Genomic DNA, 22986 nt, shown 5'->3' with positions numbered 1-22986 from the left:
CGACCCGCCCTCGCTTCGCTTCGGAAACATTAAAACACACATCAAACCAAAAAAATAAAATGATAAAAAATGAAAAAAAAGTAGCCTATGTTCATCAGGGACAATGTCGGCTTATAATGGAAAAAGAATTTTTCAAATCGGTCCAGTAGTTTCGGAGCCTATTCGAAACAAACAAACAAACAAACAAATCTTTCCTCTTTATAATATTAGTATAGATGCTACTGTACGTATTTAAGCCACTGAACTCCTCATAAGCGGCTGGACCATTTGAAAGAATTTTTGAAGTGAAACTTCTTTAGGCGCATGGGGGTAAAATTTTTACAGAACGTCACGCAGGTATGCAACGGAAGTGACATCAAACTACTATTGAAATTAAGTACCGTAAAATGGGGCGATTAGGGATTGAAAGGGTAATTGGGAAAAAACAGGAAACTCTTTCGACGCTCAATATTAGTTTTATATTCGTTGCAAAATCTTCCATTTTTTGTAGTTTAATAGTAGAATGTTGAAAGTTCACAAAACAACTCTGAATATGCATGATAATAGCTGCTAACTTATAAAAAATCGCGTTTCAAATTAACTTCCTGTGGTGGTAATTATTTTAGTGCCAGAAACTTTGCTCTCTTTTATTTATTTGATAATAATAGAAGACGACTGTGATTTATAAACGTTATTTAGTGTTTGAACCATCATATATATTAAAGGTAAGTCTCAGTTGTTATTGGATTTAATGTATTTGATAAAATAAAAATACATGTAAAAATCTGTTGCTTTTGGGGATATTGGGGACGTCCTAAGTACAAATAACAACGAAAAAGGGGTCAATTGGGATGAGAATAAGAGAAACGGAAACGACCTAAGTATAAATAGGTACAGGTTTGTAGGGTCGTCTATGTAGTTTTAACAAAAAATTTTAAATTTTTTTGGTAAAAATGGTTTATTCATGATGTTTTTGTCTAGAACTTTTATTCAAAATTATCAATGTGTTATTTTATTATTTGGTAAATATTTATATTTAGGGTTGTATGTATTTTTGTATGCTGTATCATAAAAAAATAAAAACAAAAATTTTTGTCTAAAAAATAAATAAATAAATTTAGGGGTTACCCTTAAGATTTAGGGGGATGAAATATAAATGTTGTTTGATTCTTCACCCTGGCCGATATGCACGGTAAGATTCACGAAAATCGGTCGAGCCGCTTCGGAGTAGTTCGATCACGCACCCCGTGACACAAGAATTTTATATCTTAGATATACTCTATATACAGGATTTTATTTTTAAAAAACCAGAGTATGTGTCACCTAGCACCATGGAGTTAATAGTAACTCTATGCCTAGCAGCCTCACGAAGTTTTTTATGTTTTAGAACCACAATGAGTCAATTAATTGTGATTTTTAACGAGTAAAAAAATGTTATGTTCTTGTGTTATTTAACAATACAATTGATTCTGAATAAAAAAAAACTAAGCCTTGTAACATATATCAATCAAGATATTTCTCGATAATAATAATTAAATTAATATAGACGTAAATATATATTTTTTAAATTAAATCCTGTTTATAGAGCATATATATATATATATATATATGTATATGGGTGCAAACGCCAAACAAACGATAATTGATAAAAATTAACTAATCTGAGCGATAAAAATAAAGATATCCAGTAAGAGGGGGTCATCTTAAGGGTCATCATTTGTTTAATTAATTATAAATAAATAAAAGACGAACAAACAATTTTTACATTCGATTATTAGCGAACAAACGACGAACAAATAATAAAAAATAAAAAAATCCGTAAATCAAAAAAGGGGAGCCAAATTCAGTGAGCCTTCATTTCCATAAGTTTCATACATCAAGTTCAGTGGTTAATACACGGATGCATAGATAATACACACATTTGAGACACGGACGGCGACGGTATTTTGATAGTTGTCAAAAAGTCAAAGCCTACGTAGAAGTAGAAAATAGAAATTATCCTAAAAATATAAGATCGTTGACGTCGAAAATTAAGTATTAACAAATCAACACTTGAAAACGATTCAAGTTTAACTTCGTACTTAGCCATTTTCATGTAAATCCAACAGCACCAAGCCTTCAAAATGCTAAAACCGAAAGCATTAACAGAAGTTTTAAGTCAAGCTAATACAGGAGGAGTAGAAAACACTTTGTAATGAAAATATTTAGTTTCGTTACATATTTTATTAGACACTAAACATCAAAATTACAGGTGCTTCTTGATTTTAGGTTGTTGAATCATCAAGGTGCACTTCTAGCTTATTCTGGTTACAATGATAAGGATGCTAGAGTCACTGCTGCAATCGCTAGTAATGTCTGGTCAGCTTATGAAAAACACGGCAGAAATGTTTTCAAAGAAGATGGACTACATTTAATACTAGTAGATTGTTTAAATGGGAAAATTGCAATCACACAAGTTGCCAATTTATTACTGTGTCTTTATGCGAATGAGGCTGTTGGTTTTGGCATTCTGAAAGAAAAAATCAATGCTATTGCTCAGTATCTAGAAGGCCCTTTGAAGCAAGTTGCAAGTTCATAATATGAATTTTAAATAATTATGAGCAAAATATGAGAAGTCACTTAAATACTCTACTTGGTGTATATTCAGTTATTTGAATCTTTAAATTTTATAGCTATTAAAACATGATAATTGCAAATTTGATTCCTCTGATTTGTACGCCATGTTTGATAATAAAAGGATTTACTGAGATAGTAGCTTAATGGATTCATTTGAATAATAATAGGTAAGATGCCTCATATACTTGTGCTATGCAACTATGCTGTATTTTCTGGGACAGGTATAAACATATTATTAAATATCTAGGTTCACAATAAACTTTCACATTAAAAAAAAAACTTAGAAATAAAATAAAATATTCAAAATTAATAGATTTTCATAATAACTGTCAGTATGGTGGAACCTGGATGGGTAGATAATATATACAATATATTAATATTGGAAAAATTAATGTACTGTAAAAATGTCTTTTCATTTTAATGTCAGACATTGTTACTGCTGTAAATCTAATTAATATGTCCATATGTTAGTTTGCATGGCTTCTTTGTCAATTTGATAGTGGAACAAAATAGAAAAAGTAAAGTTCAACTAAATGGTTAATGCTAAAACCCTTACAAGTTGATGTACATTTAGTCATTAATATTTTATAAACTTTAATCATTAGAATATTTTGTAGTATCACAATTAATGATGACCCAGTATAAATCTATTGAATGTTTAATAGTGACAACATAGAGCTGAGCATAGCCAGGAGTATCCTTTATGTAAATCATAAAGTTGCTCCTCATATGCACATTGTATCATGGTAACCTAGGATAGATAGATGGTTTATATATAAAAAATCGAAATTTGTTAATTGTTTCTTACCAGGAATTCCAGTATAAATGTTCCCTTGTTACAAGCAGTCTCGTCTGATCATTAGCTTATAAAGTCATAAATACCAAATAAATAATAGGTAATTTACCTGTGAAATTGCCATTAAGCATACAGAAAATGAAAGCAATATTTTTATAAATTTTTTTTTATTTCTATAATTAAAAATATGCATTATATTGATGCATCTCTACCAATTTTTCAATGCATTTACTGAAGAACTTAGGTATGGATGCTATCAAACTCTTTAAAGGCATTTTAAACTGCCTCTCGGGTATTAAATTTTAAGTTGTCCAAACTTTGGAAAAAGTAGAAGTCTGTCATCACAGGGTCTGGTGAACATGTTGCATTATGCAAAACTTTCATCCTTAGCTCTTGGAGCTTAGAAACTGTATAATGTATCGTACAGTGTTGTTTTTTTTTTTATTGCTTAGATGTGTGGACGAGCTCACAGCGCACCTGGTGTTAAGTAGTTACTGGAACCCATAGACATCTACAACGTAAATGCGCCACACACCTTGACACCTTGTCTTGCACCTATACTACAGCAGAGAGGAGCAAGTAACCAAGGCTGGCATTCGCAAGCTTTTCCATCTTGTCTAGTTAATCGGGTACACATTCGGGTCAAAGCTAGTGCCATTTGGTTTGCTGTATTGAATTATTGATTAGACCACCAAACAGTGACCATTAATATTTTAACCACGACGTTGGGCAACGTAAGGCATTGTGTTTGGGGCAGGGGCCGAACTTGATTCGAGGTGTCTGTGTCCATGGTACGATGGCTCATCAGGCCGCCCGGGTGGGCCTGCGCCAGCCTGCTGGGTGGGAACGCGATAGACCGCCGACCGGGTTGCCCATCTACAGTGCGTCCGGTGATGACAGCGACGACGGCAACGCGGAGTGTAGCCGCTGAAATGTCATCCTATCCTCATGGCGCCAGAGCGCTAGAGTTGTTACGGTAGCGGGCGGCGCAGCTTCGATTCACTCTTCACCCTAGGACCATCATCGGGAAACGTGTTTCACACAATGTTATTTATCATTTTTATTTTCCAGAAATGAAAGTAAAACTACAAGTGAAGATAGAAATAATATATATTTGAAAACATAAAATTAAATAAGAACTTATTTCATTTTCTTCTGTTTAATTAGGTAGTTTCTAAATGCAATTTGCTTTTCTTTGAATGATCTCTTGATTTTGCCTTTTGCTTTGTGTTTTACCATTTGATAGTTTTTAGTTTTCCTTTTTTCCCTATTTGTTTTAGAGCAGTTTGCATTTTTCCTGCGATCTTTATATCCATATTTTTGCCTATCTTCTCGTCCTTTCATTACACTCTCCAACCTTGCATTCTTATCATGTTTTTTCTTTTTATAAATATTTTCAATAGCACCAAGTTGAACCAATTCTCCAGATTCTGCCTCCTCTTCTTCAATGTTAGTATTTGATTTTCTTTTGACGCCACTAATATTCTTTTTAATTTGTGCAGCTTCAATTCTTTTAAAATCTTCATCCGTAAATATTGTCTCCATAGCAATTTCACGTGCACATTTTACTTTTTCTTCATTGTCCAGTTTACGTTTTGCTTTTAATATTTTTCTTTCTTCATTTTTTTGTACAGTATCTTCAGGTCTGTCAAATATGTTATCAGTATCGTCTACATCACATTGTTCAGCTTCACCATTTTCGTCTATGTCACTTTCTTCACTGTCTGAGATTTCAATTTCTGAAGCAGATGACGCAACGTCAACCCATTCTTCACTGTCAGAATCATTCTTTTGCTTTTTATTTTTTTCACTTTTCTTTTTATCATTATTTTTCTCTCTCTCTTTTTCCAACAGGACTTCAGAACCAGGAATATAATCCTTGGTTTCTAGTTCACCATATTTCTTTGTTTTCAGTTCGATTGAGGCTTCTGTAGGTCTACCTCTGTCTTTTTTATGTAGAAGTTCTGGCATTGATTGTCTGTATAATTGAATTAAGGATCTAGCAGCCATCATCACAGATTTTTCTTTATAACTTTTATATTGAACTAAATCTCTTAGTAAATCTTCTCCAATAGCAAGGGGACACCTTGTGCATATTTCACGCACAGCATTTAATCCCACTGCCATTACATCAGTTGAATTTCGTTCAGTTATAAAGTTATTTGCAATGGCACGCATTACTGGCTCAATAACTTCATATGGTACCAATTCATGGGAAGCTTGGGCAGCAAATTGCAAAATTCGAGTAACTTCTCTTTGATGAGGCAAAAGTAATCTAGCTATAAATGGGTAGAAATTGAAAAGGAAAAGATTGTGTAGACCGATCAATCTTGACACAACATCTAAGGTCATTAACTTTACCTCAAATCTATCATTTGAAGCCTCCATCTGTTTGAATAATTTCTCTGCAAGACCTTGCGGGTTGTTGATTAGATGTAATGCTGAAAAATTGAATGCAGGAGCTTTTTGCTTCTTTTTCTTCATCTTTTTTGCAATCTTTTTTACTTTCTCCACCATTTTTTCCCTTTTCCTTGTTTTCTTATTAAATTTATTAGAAATCATTGTATCTCTTGGATCAATTTCGTCATCACTATCTGAATTTTGTTCTTTTTCTTCCTCATCTCTACCCAGGAAAAATTTTAATGATGCTACAAGAACTTTGGTGAATTTGGAAAAGCATCCAATATCAGCAATAATGTTGACAGTTTTTTGATCATTCCAAATATTTTTGTGATATAATTCAACAAGTATGTCAATAGAGAGTTTAGCAGCTCTTGTGTTTGAATCTTGTAACATGCTAAAAATAAAGTTCTGCAATGTTGAATTCAGTTTCATATCTTTATTTTTCATGTTCATGTTTTTGATGTCTGTTATAATATGAGTTTTCAAAAAATCCCTCAAATATTTATCTTGGCATTTTAAAAGTGTAAAAAACAATTCTAGCAAATCAAATGGCGTAATAAAGTTTTTATTTCGAAGTAAAATTAAGCACTTGCATAATGCCAAACGCATTTCATTATGTAATGTTGTGTTATGTGTTTTTAAAACATCTACAATTTTTTGTGGAAAAGTTTTCATTTCATTAAAATAACACTGTGCAACTTGAGCTAAGAACATAGCTTGCTCATCGAGTTTTTTACTATATTGTGTGGGGTTCAAGTTGAATATTTCTAAAGTGGTCTCAAAATGTGCAAGTTGTTGATGAAACTCTTCTTTGTAAGATTCTGGATCACGTTTTATAAGATTTTGCAACTGCGTTAGGTTGTTCGGAAGTTGATTATTATGCCTAACCATTTTTTAAATATTTTTGTACAATAATAGGAACAGACTGTGGCACTAAATATTTAGATTTTTGTTGTTTCAAACACAAGACTACGAATTAGAAGTATTCTTTCAAACACGTTTTTAATGAAACAACGCACAAAACTATTTGCGTCTGAGCATAGTGGATGCTATTATAATATGTGAATTATTCTGAATTGTGAATATTATGTACGTTATCAGAGCACGTTAAATATTTCATAAATTTAACCTATTTGCTGAGCACATGTTTTTCTAAGGGATTTTATGACCCGGTAGCTAAGACCTTTAAGTGATGTCTTATTTTAATAATTTGTGTTCTTATTTTTTATGAAAAATTATAATATGGAGTGAAATGAAATGAAGATGATTAATCAACTGGGATGAAATGAAATGAAATGAAGGAGAAGGAATCTCACAGGGAGCCAGGAAGATCAAGTACTTAAGTGTCATCCATGACATTCCACCATAGACCTATATAGTAGGGACACGACATATTGTTCTATACGTACAATTGCTTATATAAATAGTACCCATTTTGAAGGCACATACATAAACATATATCTATCTCGCTCTTACTCAGCACTTTAACTCGCAGGAAAACAATATAACAGTATTTCAGTGCGTACATAAAATGAAACATGAATATACGTAAATGTCTCCGTCTCCGTCTAATGAGGCCGAAAATCCGCCATGTTTAGCGCGCCAAATGTCATTGTCACGTCAGTTCGGCCGTCTGTTTCACTGAAGTAGGAAACCTATGGAAATGAAACGTCAACAAAAAATTCGTGCCACTGTGACGTCATCTGGCCACAAAACATGGCGGTTTTAGTGCTGCCCAGAAGATTTTAATGTTAGTAGGTTTTATCGATAAACGTTCTTGGCTCATTTTATTTTAAATATTGTTGAGTGAATGTATTTGTAGAATTTATACTTAATAGGAAGTAAGTATATTGTTATGTGCAAAGATGATGTGATTTAGATATTATGTGAAATCTAAGACGAGTTCGTGCTTCAAATTTGCCAAGTAAACGAAATGACGATTTTTAAAATTTGCTACACTGATTTTATAAAGTTGTCGTTTGCCGCAAAACATAAAGATATGGCGTAGTAGAGTGCCATCTGCCCATTTCTAGCATGCTGAATGTTATCGTATTTTGAGTACGTGTTTTTCTTAGACTATTACAATCTATTTTAATTGTTTTGCTGACTCTAAAGTCCGTAACACATTACCGCAGCGCACCTCAAGGAAGGTACGCCGCACCATTTGAATCACTCTCACTTGAGAGTGATTCAAATTTTAAACTTATCAAGGGACCGCCTGATAAAAAAAAACACCTACAGAACATTTATTCGTTAATAAAATTACAAACGTCATTCCTTGTGACTTCCTCTCTAAAATCACTTAATTAATAAATATTTAACGAGTTGACAATAGTGTTATAAAACTATTTTATATAAATAGTTCTGACGACTTTCTTGAGATCCTATAAAATATGTTTTAATTATTATTTTTGTATGTTTTAAGCATGATAAAATAAGAAATTTTATATAAGCAATCATATTAAATCGATATCAAAGTCAATAAATAATGTACAACCCAAAACAGACGGCCGAACTGACGTGACAATGACATTTGGCGCGCTAAACATGGCGGATTTTCGGCCTCATTAGACGGAGACGGAGACATTTACGTATATTCATGTTTCATTTTATGTACGCACTGAAATACTGTTATATTGTTTCCTGCGAGTTAAAGTGCTGAGTAAGAGGGAGATAGATATATGTTTATGTATGTGCCTTCAAAATGGGTGCTATTTATATAAGCAATTGTACGTATAGAACAATATGTCGTGTCCCTACTATATAGGTCTATGGTCTGTTTTGGGTTGTACATTATTTATTGACTTTAATATCGATTTAATATGATTGCTTATATAAAATTTCTTATTTTATCATGCTTAAAACATACAAAAATAATAATTAAAACATATTTTATAGGATCTCAAGAAAGTCGTCGGAACTATTTAAATAAAATAGTTTTATAACACTATTGTCAACTCGTTAAATATTTAATAATTAAGTGATTTTAGAGAGGAAGTCACAAGGAATGACGTTTGTAATTTTATTAACGAATAAATGTTCTGTAGGTGTTTTTTTTTATCAGGCGGTCCCTTGATAAGTTTAAAATTTGAATCACTCTCAAGTGAGAGTGATTCAAATGGTGCGGCGTACCTTCCTTGAGGTGCACTGCGGTAGTGTGTTACGGACTTTAGAGTCAGCAAAACAATTAAAATAGATTGTAATAGTCTAAGAAAAACACGTACTCAAAATACGATAACATTCAGCATGCTAGAAATGGGCAGGTGGCACTGTACTACGCCATATCTTTATGTTTTGCGGCAAACGACAACTTTATAAATCAGTGTAGCAAATTTTAAAAATCGTCATATCGTTTACTTGGCAAATTTGAAGCACGAACTCGTCTTAGATTTCACATTATATCTAAATCACATCATCTTTGCACATAACAATATACTTACTTCTTATTAAAGTATAAATTCTACAAATACATTCACTCAACAATATTTAAAATAAAATGAGCCAGGAACGTTTATCGATAAAACCTACTAACATTAAAATCTTCTGGGCAGCACTAAAACCGCCATGTTTTGTGGCCAGATGACGTCACAGTGGCACGAATTTTTTATTGACGTTTCATTTCCATAGGTTTCCTACTTCAGTGCATTCCACCAACAAAATCAGTCCGCGACCGTGCCGCATTTATTCTCGGTACTCTTTTTTTTTTTTTTTTTTTTTTTTTTATTGCTTAGATGGGTGGACGAGCTCACAGCCCACCTGGTGTTAAGTGGTTACTGGAGCCCATAGACATCTACAACGTAAATGCGCCACCCACCTTGAGATATAAGTTCTAAGGTCTCAGTATAGTTACAACGGCTACCCCCGCCCTTCAAACCGAAACGCATTACTGCTTCACGGCAGAAATAGGCAGGGCGGTGGTACCTACCCGTGCGGACTCACAATAGGTCCTACCACCAGTGATTACGCAAATTATAATTTTGCGGGTTTGATTTTTATTACACGATGTTATTCCTTCACCGTGGAAGTCAATCGTGAACATTTGTTAAGTACGTATTTCATTCGAAAAATTGGTACCCGCCTGCGAGATTCGAACACCGGTGCATCGCAACAACGAATGCACCGGACGTCTTATCCTTTAGGCCACGACGACTTCGTATCTACTCTATTCGACTCTATCCCATCATGATCTGTAAGCGGAATAAAATGTCCCTTCGGAATAAATTTACACTTTACAAACTTGCGGTTCGTCATGACTTACGCGAGTGTGGTGTTCGCTCACGTGGCCCGCACATACGTCATAGACATCCTCAAATTCCTACCCACTTCGATAAAGCGGCACGATACGAGAAACCTCTCATCGTGGCCGCCGGTAACTACATTCCCGATCCTGCGGAAAGAATGGAAAGCAGTCGACGTCGCCCAAAACACGTCATCTCGGATCCTCCCGATCCACTAACGGTGCTTCTGGGTACTTCAAGCACCGGTCACCGTTCTCGTCGAACCCGTCGCTTGCGACGAAGGGCTCGACGAGTAAATTAACCCTCAGACACAGCCCACTCAGTTTCTCGTCGGATCTTCTCAGTGGGTCGCGTTTCCGATCCGGTGGTAGATTCTGCGAAGCACGACTCTTGCTAGGGTTCGTGTTAGCAACTTCGTCAGGTTTGAGCCCCGCGAGCTCACCTACTAGTTAAGGTTACGCTGGAATAACCTCTCAAGGCTACCAGCTTATGTTGGAAAAAAAAAGCAACCTAACCCATGCATCAGCCCGCTGAGTTTCTCACCGGATCTCCTCAGTGGGTCGCGATTTCGATCCGGTAGTAGATTCATTCTCGAAGCAACTGCTCTCTGGTTGTTAGATCTCCTTCGGAGTCACCCGGGCAGCTGTTAGCAAATTCCACTCCTCTTGGCTGAGCCTTTGCTTGCCCACCTGTCCTGGAGAAACTGGGAAGGCCTCCGGGTCACCAGTAATTCTTCAATCATTTAAGAAAATATTCAAATTAATGGAACATAGATTACATTTATAAGCGAATATTCCTCATTATGTTATTGACATCAAATACGTCGTTTGTCATGTCAAATGGCCACGTCATTTTGGCTTGAATGAGAGGCATACGCGGCGATCTTTTAATTAATTGTTTAACGAACAAATAATAGAAACATGAATATATTCCGTTTGCTTGGTGATCTATCCCACCTGTTAGCTATAATAATATTGTTATTAAAGATTTGGAAATCAAGATCATGTGCAGGTAAATTACATGCGAAGAATTCTCCCGGCGTGTCATTCAAATATTTATTTAACTCTAATAAATACTTAAATTATGTTTCAGGGATATCAGGAAAGTCTCAGATTCTGTTTTCAGTGGTATACACGACACGTTATTTGGATCTACTTACAACTCATGTGTCCCCATATAACACTGTCATGAAGTTGGTGTTCATCTTTACCTCCTATGCAACTATTTATTTGATGTATGTCAAGTTTAAGGCCACCTATGATCACAACCATGACACATTCAGGATTGAATTTCTACTGATCCCCACTTTTATCTTGGCTTTATTGATAAACCATGAGTTTACTGTTTTGGAGGTAATGTTCTGTGTTTTTAGATATATTATCCATTTTTCTCAGAAGCACTATAAATAAAATAAATTGGAAAAACTGGACTTTGATAAATGTTAAAATAATATTTTTTAATTGTTAGTAATTTGTATATGTACATGTTTTGAGGATATGCATTGTTTTAGGTATTGTGGACTTTTTCCATTTATTTGGAATCTGTCGCTATTCTACCTCAACTGTTCCTGGTTTCAAAAACAAGAGAGGCCGAAAGCATTACCTCTCATTATCTGTTTGCTTTAGGTTCATATAGAGCTCTGTACCTCTTGAACTGGGTGAGTACATTTCTGAAGTGAAAACTGCACACCCATATTTGTTAAAACTAAAGTAAAAGTAATTCATGTTAATAATTATAAACAGCTAAATTCACTTAGAATTTTTAACTGAATTTTACTGGTTAAGGTAGGCAAAAGGCCTCTCTGCTAATTTTATAATTATATCTCAAATCAAGTTGTCTACTTTTGTGGAAGTTAAAGTAGCCACACATAATGCACTTAAGGGTACAGCTAGCTGTAAAATACAACAGGGGCATCAACCTCTTGTATTAATAAGTGATAGCATGCAAAATGTTGTAGGCCCGTAATCAAATTACATAGAGATAAATTTAAAAAAAATGTCCAATCATTGTAAACAATAGATGTATTATACAATGGCTTGGAGCAATAAGCAACAACATCAATAATAATATGGATATTGTATATTTTTGTTATCTCATATTATAAATCCTAAATATATCACTACACTGATAAGGGTGACATAATTACTCACACCATACTAGTTTAATAAATCTCTTTGGAATTGCCTATAGTGGGCATTTTATAAACATTAAAATAAAGCCTAGGTAAAATTAATAACTTCTAAATTGGCTAAGTTGAAGTATTAATAGATTTAAATCTAAAGATAAAATACCTATTAGATACCTGGAAATTGGCTAAAGAATGGGTTCATGCACTAAAATGTGAATTGTATGTAATTGTGTACGACAACAATTATCAAAAGAGCTTTTAATTTATTATAGTTAAATGTTTACAATAATAATCATAATACAAAATTTATTTAATTTTGTTTATCATATTACAAAATATAAATAGTCATTATTATACATTACAGGTTTACCGTTATGTTGTGGAGTCTCACTATGAGTTGATAGCGATTATCTCGGGTGTTGTGCAGACAATTCTGTACTGTGATTTCTTCTACCTTTACATTACGAAAGGTAAGAATTTTAATATAAAATAATATTTAAATCATTGTCATATAGAAAATATCTGTAGTCACTGGGCCAATAGTAAATGTTCCATTGCAACAGCTTTCCTTTTTAAAATCCTAAATTAATTGTCATGATATTATGAATTTTACTTGTCAACCTCAGTAGGTACTTTAGACTTACATCAGGATTGTGACATTTTATAATTATATTTTTCATATAAGTACACAGCATTTTTGGAGTTTTCTTTATTAGTAGGGTTTTACAAAGATAGTTTTTATTAATAGAATGGTTTCCTTAAAACTATTTCATTAATTTTACTACATACTCATTGAGGAAATTCTAATAATTCTTATTTGTTACAGTGTTGAAGGGAAAGAAACTACAGTTGCCAGCTTAAGTTTTCTGATAATATCTGTTTAAATGTTTTTGGTGTGAACCAATAAATTACCTAAGATTTAGTTTGTATAAACTTTGTCTGTTTTGTGCTATTGTGAAATTGTTTATTAACTAATCACAATGTATGATTGTAATACTGCAACAAAATGAATGCAGTCACAAGCAATAAATAATTATTATATGGTATTTAGGATTTTTTAATTTGGTACAACAAATGTAAAAAAGGATAAAATTATTACAAGAAAATTCCTAGGATTTCTTATGTATGTTTGAAGTACTATGGACTAATATGTATTTAAAATTATAATTACGTAAGTGGTGGTACTTGAGGTAAGAAAAAATGCAGTCAGTAAGTATATACACAAGTGTAGTTCATTAACATCAAAAGTATGGCTGTTTGTCCATTTATAACTTCCTGTCCTGATCATTAAATTCCCTAAAGTGGTATGTACCATATTATTTTGCCCTAAAAATCGATAATTCAGAACTTGTCTGTTTTGCAAGTGTTTAAAGACACTTTAATTTTCGTATTCTGTATTGGAATAAATTTATAGAGTCATAATTGTTTTATTTTTTATAATTGAGCCATTTAACGAGAAATTACTAGGTAGTAGTTTTCAGTCTACCCTTAAAATCTATAAGTTTAGTAAATTGGACTCTGTAGCTGTGACATTATTGTATGTGACTGCTTTTACATTTTACGTAAATTTAAATAAATGAGTACTTTCGTACTCGTACTTCGTAGATTGACGAATAAGTTCAAAATATTATGAATACCTTCAATTATGACTGGTTTTGCCAATATTTATTTCTTATAATTACACAGGGTCAATTTTTAGTGGTGAATCAAATATTTTTCTTAGTTCATCATACAATTACTTTCACTGGTAGTTAAATAATTAAAATTTTGTTATCTAATTTATTTTGAATTATTGGTAACATTTCATTAGGTTTCGCGTTTATCACGACCACGACTAGAATTTTGCTGGCTGCATTTTGTTTTGGTGTGAACAAGATTTGGTGTGGTGTACCAAGAGCAGCAAAGTACTATTTTTTGTATGTAAGTATACAAATTTAATTCCGACGAGTGAAGTGATCCGACTGCGGGACCATGGAACACAACAGTAACACTGATAGTATTTCTTTTTAATAATTAAATAGCTTATTAATAATAATTGTGACCAATGTAAATGGTTCGTCTTTGACTTTATTGCGAAATGCAGCTTCGATTCACCATTAAACATTCACCCTATATAGGACTTAGATATAGGATGAGTCCATTACAAACAATTTAAAAAATCGCGTCTTCTAAATTATAAATTAATATTACTTATATTAATTTAGACTAACAATAATATGTATGTATAAGGTAGAGCCGACTAGAGCCAAATTTAGTATTATAATATATTTTTTATGTGTATGAATTTCATATTATTTGTTGGATTTGGTGTGCCTATAAATGATAGGCAAACTACATAATAGGTTAATGTATGGAAGATTTCCTACCGGTAATTTCTTCCATACATTGATTTAATACATTATAGTTTAAATAAGGATACGTTTTACTGTGTGCACGTTTATATTTTTCATTTATTACTTTAAAAAAGACCTTAGCCAGTTTAGGGCGTGTTTAATTTTAATAAAAGTAATTAATAAAATATGGCTTTTAATTTACACACAGATCTAGGCTGTAGATATCATACGTACGTATTTACGACTAAAGGTGCAACTAACTGTGTAAAGGTGTAAAGGTGTAACTATACTGAGATCTTAGAACTTATATCTCAAGGTGGGTAGCGCATTTACGTTGTAGATGTCCATGGGCTCCAGTAACCACTTTACACCAGGTGGGCTGTGAGCTCGTCCACCCATCTAAGCAATAAAAAAAAAAATTGTCAAGCGATATTGCCACAACAATAATGCAGGATTAAGTTTTTTGAATATCATTTCTAGTTTATAATTAATTAATTTGGAACAGTCAGAATATCCTTCCGTACCTACTAGAATTAATGACCATTAGTAGTCACTCTAGTGCATAATCTTATACTTTTAAACGAGCAATTCTTGTATATATATATAATCTGAATCTCGGAAACGGCCCTAACGATTTTTATAAAATTTAATATACAGGGAATTTCGGGGGCGATAAATCGATCTAGCTACGATTTATTTTCAGAAAATATTGTTTTATTCCTGTTTTCAATAATCAACTTTATCGATAATCAACATTATGACTCTTCCCGACATCTATTGGCGAATAATACTACTATTTTTCATAATTGAGAGCAACTAAATGCTTTAAAGACACAATAACACTAAAGCTATTTCAGCAGATGGCGTTGTTAAGCCACCCGAAGCCGACCCGAATGAGTGTTTGGTTTATGGTTAGACCAAGAAAATGAATTATTTAAATTATTTGTGTCTTTTTAACTCACGTGTTCACTTAAAAATGCCTAAACGATCTTGGAATATTTCATCATTTTATCAATATGTAATTCGTATTTAAATATAATTTCTAAAAACAAAATTTAAAAAAATATATAACTAGTCAGGTCATAAGTATTGTCACACAGTAAAAACTTTTCTTTTAGAATGCTGGCCACAAAAAAGTTTATTGAATTCGAATTTCGAATTGTTCATGAAAATAAAAATGTATACTTTTAGAATTTTACTCATTTTTAAATATGGAGTGGACGCTTAAAGAAGACCGTGTTGCAGTTATTGCGTTGCATCGTTGCGGTTCCGCGGCAATTCAAATTTTTAACATACTGAAAAATTTGAATATAACCAAAAAATTCGTTTATCGTACCATCAAACGATACAATGAAGACTCTAGTGTAGATGATAGGTCAAGAAGTGGCCGCCCTCGGTCTGTTAGGACTTCAGCAGTGATAAAAGCTGTGAAGGCGCGAATTCAAAGAAATCCCAAACGTAAGCAGAAACTGTTGGCCCTTCAGATGGGGTTAAGCAGAACCACGGTGAAAAGGGTGTTAAATGAAGACTTAGGGCTTCGGGCATATCGAAGAAAAACAGGACATCGTTTGAATGCTCGTCTAATGGACCTGAGACTGAAGAGATGCCGCGCTTTGTTGAAGCGGTACGCGGGAAAAAAATATCGGGAAATTCTTTTTTCGGATGAAAAAATTTTTACCGTAGAAGAGAGCTACAACAAACAAAATGATAAGGTGTACGCACACAGTAGTGAAGAAGCGAGCAACCGTATTCCGCGTGTCCAACGAGGTCATTTTCCATCCTCGCTCATGGTATGGTTGGTAGTTTCTTATTGGGGCTTAACAGAGGTACATTTTTGTGAGAAAGGTGTAAAAACGAATGCAGTTGTGTATCAAAATACAGTCCTGACGAACCTTGTGGAACCTGTTTCTCATACCATGTTCAATAACAGGCACTGGGTATTCCAACAAGATTCGGCGCCCGCTCATAGAGCGAAGAGCACACAAGACTGGCTGGCGGCGCGTGAAATCGACTTCATCCGGCACGAAGACTGGCCCTCCTCCAGTCCAGATTTGAATCCGTTAGATTACAAGATATGGCAACACTTGGAGGAAAAGGCGTGCTCAAAGCCTCATCCCAATTTGGAGTCACTCATGACATCCTTGATTAAGGCAGTCGCCGATATTGACATGGACCTCGTTCGTGCTGCGATAGACGACTGGCCGCGCAGATTGAAGGCCTGTATTCAAAATCACGGAGGTCATTTTGAATAAACTTTAGTGTCATAAGAATCTATGTTTTGTTAAGTTCATTTTGGTATATGAATGGTTACATAATGAATAAACTTGTTTCAATTATTTTACATTAAACATGTGACAGAATTTATGACCTGACTAGGTATATATACCGAGCAAAGCTTGGTCATCGTTTAGTAATATATTATATTACACTATGTCACAATTTGTAACTTTGTATAGCTTTTCACTTCCGTCTCGCTTCGCTTTCTTCAGTTCGTCTTGGTTCTGGCATCCGGGTACGGGCTGTGACTGACCAAGCGACCAAGTCCAACTTGATGTATTCCTCATTGAGGCTTGTATTCCTTACCATTCTAGACTACAGTGGAACCCATCTCAATGTTCCTCGCGCTATACGATTTCTAATAAGGTCTCAATAATTGTTACATGCTTGTTATTACTTGGCGTTATTTGTCAATAGATGGCTCTTGCCTTCACTAAATCATATCGGTAATAATAGTTTTAATTTAAGTGGTAAATGTAGAATCAACATCCCGGTTTAAAATGAACCGATAATAAGATAAAAACGTACCTACAACTAGATTTAAACCGGTTCGTTAAATACTACTAGTAAATAAAACCACATAGGTATGCCATCTAGTTTATTAGTTATAACAAATTCAATAACTATAAAGACATTTTTTACTATAAACGTAATTTCCGATAAAAACGTATTTAGTAGTTGAATAAACTTGACGCGTATTCATGGAAGTCAGCAACGTGAACTTGTTCCTGTAGAATAAAAGCATATATTTTTAGTTTAAAATTTTTCTTTATGATTTTAGGGAAACTATATTAATATGTTTTTATTTTTTATTTATTGCTTTATTCGGTGGTCGAGCTCACAGCTCACCTGGTGTTAAGTGGTTACTGGAGCCCATAGACATTCACAACGTAAATGCGCCACCCATCTTGAGATGTAAGTTCTAAGGTCTCGAGTATAGTTACAACGGCTGCCACACCCTTCAAACCGAAACGCATTACTGCTTCACGGTAGAAATAGGCAAGGTGGTGGTACCCACCCGCGCGGACTCACAAGAGGTCCTACCACCAGTAAGAACCTGCGTGCTTAATGCAAGTTTTTTAACTTTCTCGATCGCGTAAAAGTTAAATTTGTATTATGTAGTTGGAACAGCGCTCTTAGCGGCAAACGTCCCAACTCCATACAATTATGAGTTAACTTTTACGCTATCGTGAGCGTTAAAAAACTTTCACTAAGCACACTGTACGGCATTTGTGTTTGAAATTGTGAGAGCGCCCCAAGTCTAGCCGAGCGACGGATAGGCGAAAACTTAATATCGAGCGGCTACACTATTCGTTCACCAAATGATGATAACATGGTTATTTATCTCAAAAATTATTATAAAATTTGAGATGTCAATCCATGCGTTTCCCGCCCCGCCATGACCGCCATTATTGTGTAAACGGACACCAAGGGGGCAGACGCATGACCCATTGAAGATTTCTGACTTGTGTTTTAGTAATTCTTTAAATCTTTTCATAGGTATTGTACCTTCAACATTGTGCTGCTGTTCAGTAATTGGAATATACCATTTTCTAAGGTTGTTTCATCGACGATAGCAGTATAGGTCACGCCCATTTGAAGATTTTCTTTGATCTGTAAAAGCATTAAGTAAGCAAGCGTTATTTATAGAGTTACCAAATGTCCACAGAAGGTAAGGACCGTGATTTACAAACTACCCAGACGATACTATCGACAAAAATTCGGAACTACCTAACATTTTGTTTGGAATTTATTGCATTTACTTTTAAATACGTGGAGTCGTGTTTCCTTATAGGCACGGCCTCTGGGTAGTTAGTTCCCTTTGCCCGAACTGGTGAGGCTCCAACATTCCCACTTGTACTTGCGGGTAATTTAGAATTTTGAAGTCTCTTGAACTTTGAAGTCATCGTGGCCTAAAGGATGAGACGCCTGGTGCAATCCTGTCAAGCGATGCATCGGTGTTCGAATCCCGCAGGTAGGTACCAATTTTTCTAATAAAATACGTTCACGATTGACTTCCACGGTGACGGAATAACATCGTGTAATAAAAATCAAACCCGCAAAAATATAATTTGCGTAATTACTGGTGGTACAACTTCTTGTGAGACCGCAAGGGTAGGTACCACCACCCTACCTATTCCTGCCGTGAAGCAGTAATGCGTTTCGGTTCGAAGGGCGGGGCAGCCGTTATACTGTAAAAACGGAGACCTAAGAACTCATGTCTCGAGGTGGATGGCGGCATTTATGTCGTAGGTGTCTATGGGCTCCGATAACCAGTTAACACCAGGTGGGCGGTAAGCTCATCCACGCATCTAAGCAATAAATAAAAAATTTGAATCCAATTAGAAAGAGTCCACTTCTATGATTTTTTTTATCTAGTTTTACATGGACTCACCTGAGAATCTAGACTCATTGGGATTGAGGGTAACAATGCAGCAATTTGGTTTCCCTTCAATTTGTTGAACAATACTTGAACGAGTTTACTCAATCGTTCCTTATTTTTGTTATCTGAAATGGAATAAAAAATATATATGTGGGTAGTTAAATACTTATATAACAATGAAAAAAAAAACAACATTTGAAACTTGTTTGAGTGAAACACAGTAATTGTGAAACATAATTACAAATATGTATGTGCAAGTATCCAGACATGAAAACTTGGCCTGGCAAACAAAAAACATTAAGGTAACATCTCACTATCTCTAACTAGTAAAACCATCAGAATCCTTTATTTTTTTAATCTTTAACAATCATTCAAGTGAAAACGTTAAAACTTTTTCGTTTATTATAATTTCATTAATAAAAATATCTTATGAATAATAATTCGATTTTTATTTTTTATTTATTGCTTAGTTGGGTGGACGAGCTCACAGCCCACCTGCTGTTAAGTGGTTACTGGACCGAAACGCATTACTGCTTCACGGCAGAAATAGGCAGGGTGGTGGTGCTACCCGTGCGGATTCACAAGAGATACCAGTATTGTCGTGAGTCAGGTTTTCAGATGACATGGCGATACTGACGTGGCTGACGTGCCTCTGGAATTTCTGGAATTTAATGTTATCTGTGAGCCAGCATTTTGCACTATGCTACTATAATATATGTTCTCCTTGATGGTAATTGGCTTTTTTATAATCATCATAGATTATGCTTGTCTTGTAAGCTGTCTTCATTTTTTCCAAACAAATTCGAAGGCTACCACTTACATAACCACTTATCACATTTAAAGCATATTAACAAGTAATCTATACATATCAATAAAATTGGAGTGTCTGTTTGTAATATTGAAATAACCGCTTTTTACTACATGCATATGAATATATATACGGTACATACACCAAAATAACATTTTTTACAATTTTTGTCTCTGTCTGTCTGTTTGTTCTGGCTAATCTCTGGAACGGCTGGACCGATTTTGACGGGACTTTCACTGACAGGTAGTTTATGATATAAGGAGTAACTTAGGCTACTTTTTTTAGACTAGATTCGCCCTCGCGGCCTCACCCGCGTTACGACAAGAACCCCGGGTAACATCGCGGGACTCAAATATCAATAATAAATGTTAATGTTTCTGAAGCGAAGCGAGGGCGGGTCGCTAGTTTATTAATAAAAAAAGAATATATATAAATTCAATGCATTTCCATCTTAATATTATATTTATATGGGTATATTCTATCCCTATTAATGAAAACCTCACCTTCAAAATTGAAACCAAAGGCAATCTTATATGGTGTGATTTTTCGGTGAAGTCTCAAATATTCTTCTTTTGAGTAATAATTACTTAACCCATCAAGGAGTATTATAAATAGTGCATTTTCTAATGACATGGTACAACTGAGGTGATAATTGTTACTTTCCTGGAATGTCCAAAATATATACTTCAAACAAATTTTACCTTTTTTAACAGTGTGAGCTAAGTTTATTAATAATTAGAATAAATTTTAAACCTTCATGATCCAGTGCCCACATGTGTTGGACATTTAGTCACAAAGATCACAGTCAATCAAGTTCAAGTTAGATCACAAAGGGTTAATACTAATAATTAATTTAACCAATATAATTCATACATTATCATCGCATGTAATAGTAATTCTTTCAACAGGAAATGATCCAAAAGGAAATTTTGCTAATATTTCAACATTGGCTTCATTATTTTCCAACTTCATGTCATTTATGCTAAACAAGCTGGGTGTTGTGGTTATCTGAAAATAAGATATATTTGAATAAATATCTGATAATATGCCAACATTTCTGACAAGTGTTTAACCAGTGGTGACTTAGCACTGAAATACAGTCTTTTTTTAATACCAGTGTCGGCAGTCTTCATATAATGCATTTAATAATGAGCAGTCACAGTGACTTGTGGATGTCATGTAATACCAAGATTGTTAAGCTTGCCCTTAAACCATGGAAATTAGCATTCTGTAAGCGAATAAAAAAATGAAAAATTTCAGAGAATAATTATGTACTGTTTTATGCTTGAATCTCCAGATTGTATTTGGTTCAAATTTTAGTCCATTCAAAATAGTAAATCCACAAAATAACATAATTTTTAAAATATGTTACATTTACTTCAAAGAAAACTTAGCCAGATTAAAAGTAATAAAAATTTTATGGACATAAGGTGTGAGGACAACATTGATATATTTTAAAGATGCACCAATAATAATTAAAATATAAAGAATAAAACTTTGTTTATATTTTTATGTGAAGGAATTCTCGATACAGACAAGCTGTCCAATAAACCATACCAACATTAGTTATACCCAATACAAAAATATAGGTTATTAGATGTCAATAAAAACTAAAATATCTTTAACTTACAGAACTCCACCAGTATTTCCTATATCGTTGCCATTGAATAAAATTTTTCATTATGTCTTTTTCGGGTATAATTATGTTTAGTGCTAATTTAGAAGTTTCTTCTGGATAAACACTTCTCAGGTTGTGAGTTAGTATTTCGGTAGACTGTTTATCAATTGTTATAAAACCAAATGGTATATTCTTATCACATAACTCAAATGTTTTTCTATCCAAATAAACTGGCATGTGTTTCTGTGTTTTGCCTAATGTGAACCGGAGCCAATTCACATGGATATTTTTCATTAATACCTGACTAGGTTTTAATAAAGTAAAATCAATTTTTGTTGCATTATTATTAATCATTTGAAAGAATTTTTTCAGGTTTAAAACTTTAAGAATTTCAGTTTTCATTTTTGTTGGTTTGCCTTCAAAGGAAGTTCTTTGTTTTCTATTTCGAGCAATGGTATATTCCCAGTCGGAGCCACAAAGTAATCATCCTCTTTCACTGTAGCATTTTTTAATATGTCCTTTTGACAATTTCCTTGTGTAATCTTGTCAGGGCGAAGATTGAGGTTTCTGTAAATCAGCATGTACTAAAAGAACTTTGTTGATTTAAACATAAAAATCGTTTCAAGATATTGCAATACAGAGTAATTATTTGATTAATTTATAAAATAATTAGAATTTGTAATAAATTTTACATATTTAGTGAGATCTTACTCATTTTCTAGGGTGGTATAAAGAGGTTCTATATTGTCAGTGTTTATATGAAGTATTTTATTGGCAAAAGTTATTGAATCTTCCAATACTTTTATTCCTTTTGGAGTATCATACTTTACTAGTGAAAGTCTTTCAAGCAGCGTTATAGTACTCGGATCAATACATATTTTATTTTTATCCTCATTTTGTACTGTACTGACAGGCTTGGAAGGTACTTTTGAACAATAATTCTTGGACAAAATTCTTTGAACTGTAACACGATTTAAGGCGATAAATCGAAATAGCATAATTAATTATTAAATAAATACGTTTGTGTTTGGGTAATTTATTTTAAAAAAAAATTTTTAAAACTTCACTGTTTGTACATAACTTTTTTTAGGGATTTTATGATATTATGACCTGGTAACTAAGACCTTTAGGTCATTACATAGTATTTCATAGATTATACCATAGATTCAAAAACAAGATTTGAGGTTTATACACTTTAATACGTATTAATTTATTTTAAGTACTATTTGAAATAAACTCAATATTAATTTGTTTACAGCCCTTGGTGGCTCGATATTATAACATTAGACATATATAATACACTTGTATTAGAGTCCATCTTAGCTGTTTTTCCAAAGAGCATTAATATTTAATCTTTGGAAAAAAAACCTGTGCTCTTCATACGGAGGAGAAATATGTACGTAATTT

General features: G+C 33.7%; 5 protein-coding genes across 5 annotated transcripts; 2 read left to right on the top strand and 3 right to left on the bottom strand.

Annotated features, from left to right (window-relative positions):
- Nucleotides 1-1909: 1909 nt before the first annotated feature.
- Nucleotides 1910-3551, top strand: Lamtor2 (Late endosomal/lysosomal adaptor, MAPK and MTOR activator 2). The gene is made up of 2 exons (XM_028188234.2): nucleotides 1910-2170; nucleotides 2248-3551. The coding sequence occupies exons 1-2, from the start codon at nucleotides 2103-2105 to the stop codon at nucleotides 2555-2557; spliced, it is 378 nt and encodes a 125-aa protein (XP_028044035.1). The 5' UTR covers nucleotides 1910-2102; the 3' UTR covers nucleotides 2558-3551.
- Nucleotides 3552-4483: 932 nt separating this feature from the next.
- Mys45A (SDA1 domain containing protein Mys45A) lies at nucleotides 4484-6968 on the bottom strand. The gene has a single exon (XM_028188174.2). It carries the CDS (start codon nucleotides 6683-6685, stop codon nucleotides 4532-4534), a length of 2154 nt encoding a protein of 717 aa, XP_028043975.2. The 5' UTR covers nucleotides 6686-6968; the 3' UTR covers nucleotides 4484-4531.
- Nucleotides 6969-10842: 3874 nt separating this feature from the next.
- On the top strand, nucleotides 10843-14678 carry KdelR (ER lumen protein-retaining receptor). Its single transcript, XM_028188087.2, has 5 exons — nucleotides 10843-11043; nucleotides 11125-11384; nucleotides 11543-11689; nucleotides 12525-12630; nucleotides 12987-14678. The coding sequence occupies exons 1-5, from the start codon at nucleotides 10953-10955 to the stop codon at nucleotides 13019-13021; spliced, it is 639 nt and encodes a 212-aa protein (XP_028043888.1). The 5' UTR covers nucleotides 10843-10952; the 3' UTR covers nucleotides 13022-14678.
- A 2677-nt stretch (nucleotides 14679-17355) lies between these two features.
- DNApol-gamma35 (DNA polymerase subunit gamma-2, mitochondrial) lies at nucleotides 17356-21981 on the bottom strand. The gene is made up of 6 exons (XM_028188059.2): nucleotides 21592-21981; nucleotides 20835-20969; nucleotides 20465-20624; nucleotides 19166-19278; nucleotides 18280-18384; nucleotides 17356-17498 (listed from the first exon to the last, which is right to left on the bottom strand). Exons 1-6 carry the CDS (start codon nucleotides 21979-21981, stop codon nucleotides 17442-17444), a joined length of 960 nt encoding a protein of 319 aa, XP_028043860.2. The 3' UTR covers nucleotides 17356-17441.
- Nucleotides 17356-22577, bottom strand: LOC114253260 (glutamyl-tRNA(Gln) amidotransferase subunit C, mitochondrial). The gene is made up of 7 exons (XM_089734477.1): nucleotides 22291-22577; nucleotides 21592-22146; nucleotides 20835-20969; nucleotides 20465-20624; nucleotides 19166-19278; nucleotides 18280-18384; nucleotides 17356-17498 (listed from the first exon to the last, which is right to left on the bottom strand). Exons 1-2 carry the CDS (start codon nucleotides 22575-22577, stop codon nucleotides 21978-21980), a joined length of 456 nt encoding a protein of 151 aa, XP_089590603.1. The 3' UTR covers nucleotides 17356-17498; nucleotides 18280-18384; nucleotides 19166-19278; nucleotides 20465-20624; nucleotides 20835-20969; nucleotides 21592-21977.
- Between the last annotated feature and the right edge of the window lie 409 nt (nucleotides 22578-22986).

Source organism: Bombyx mandarina, chromosome 17 (assembly GCF_030267445.1).
Source record: "Bombyx mandarina strain Sakado chromosome 17, ASM3026744v2".
NCBI lineage: Eukaryota > Metazoa > Arthropoda > Insecta > Lepidoptera > Bombycidae > Bombyx > Bombyx mandarina.
The sequence above is the reverse complement of the archived record's forward strand: the minus strand, read 5'-3'. Positions and strand labels throughout refer to the sequence as shown.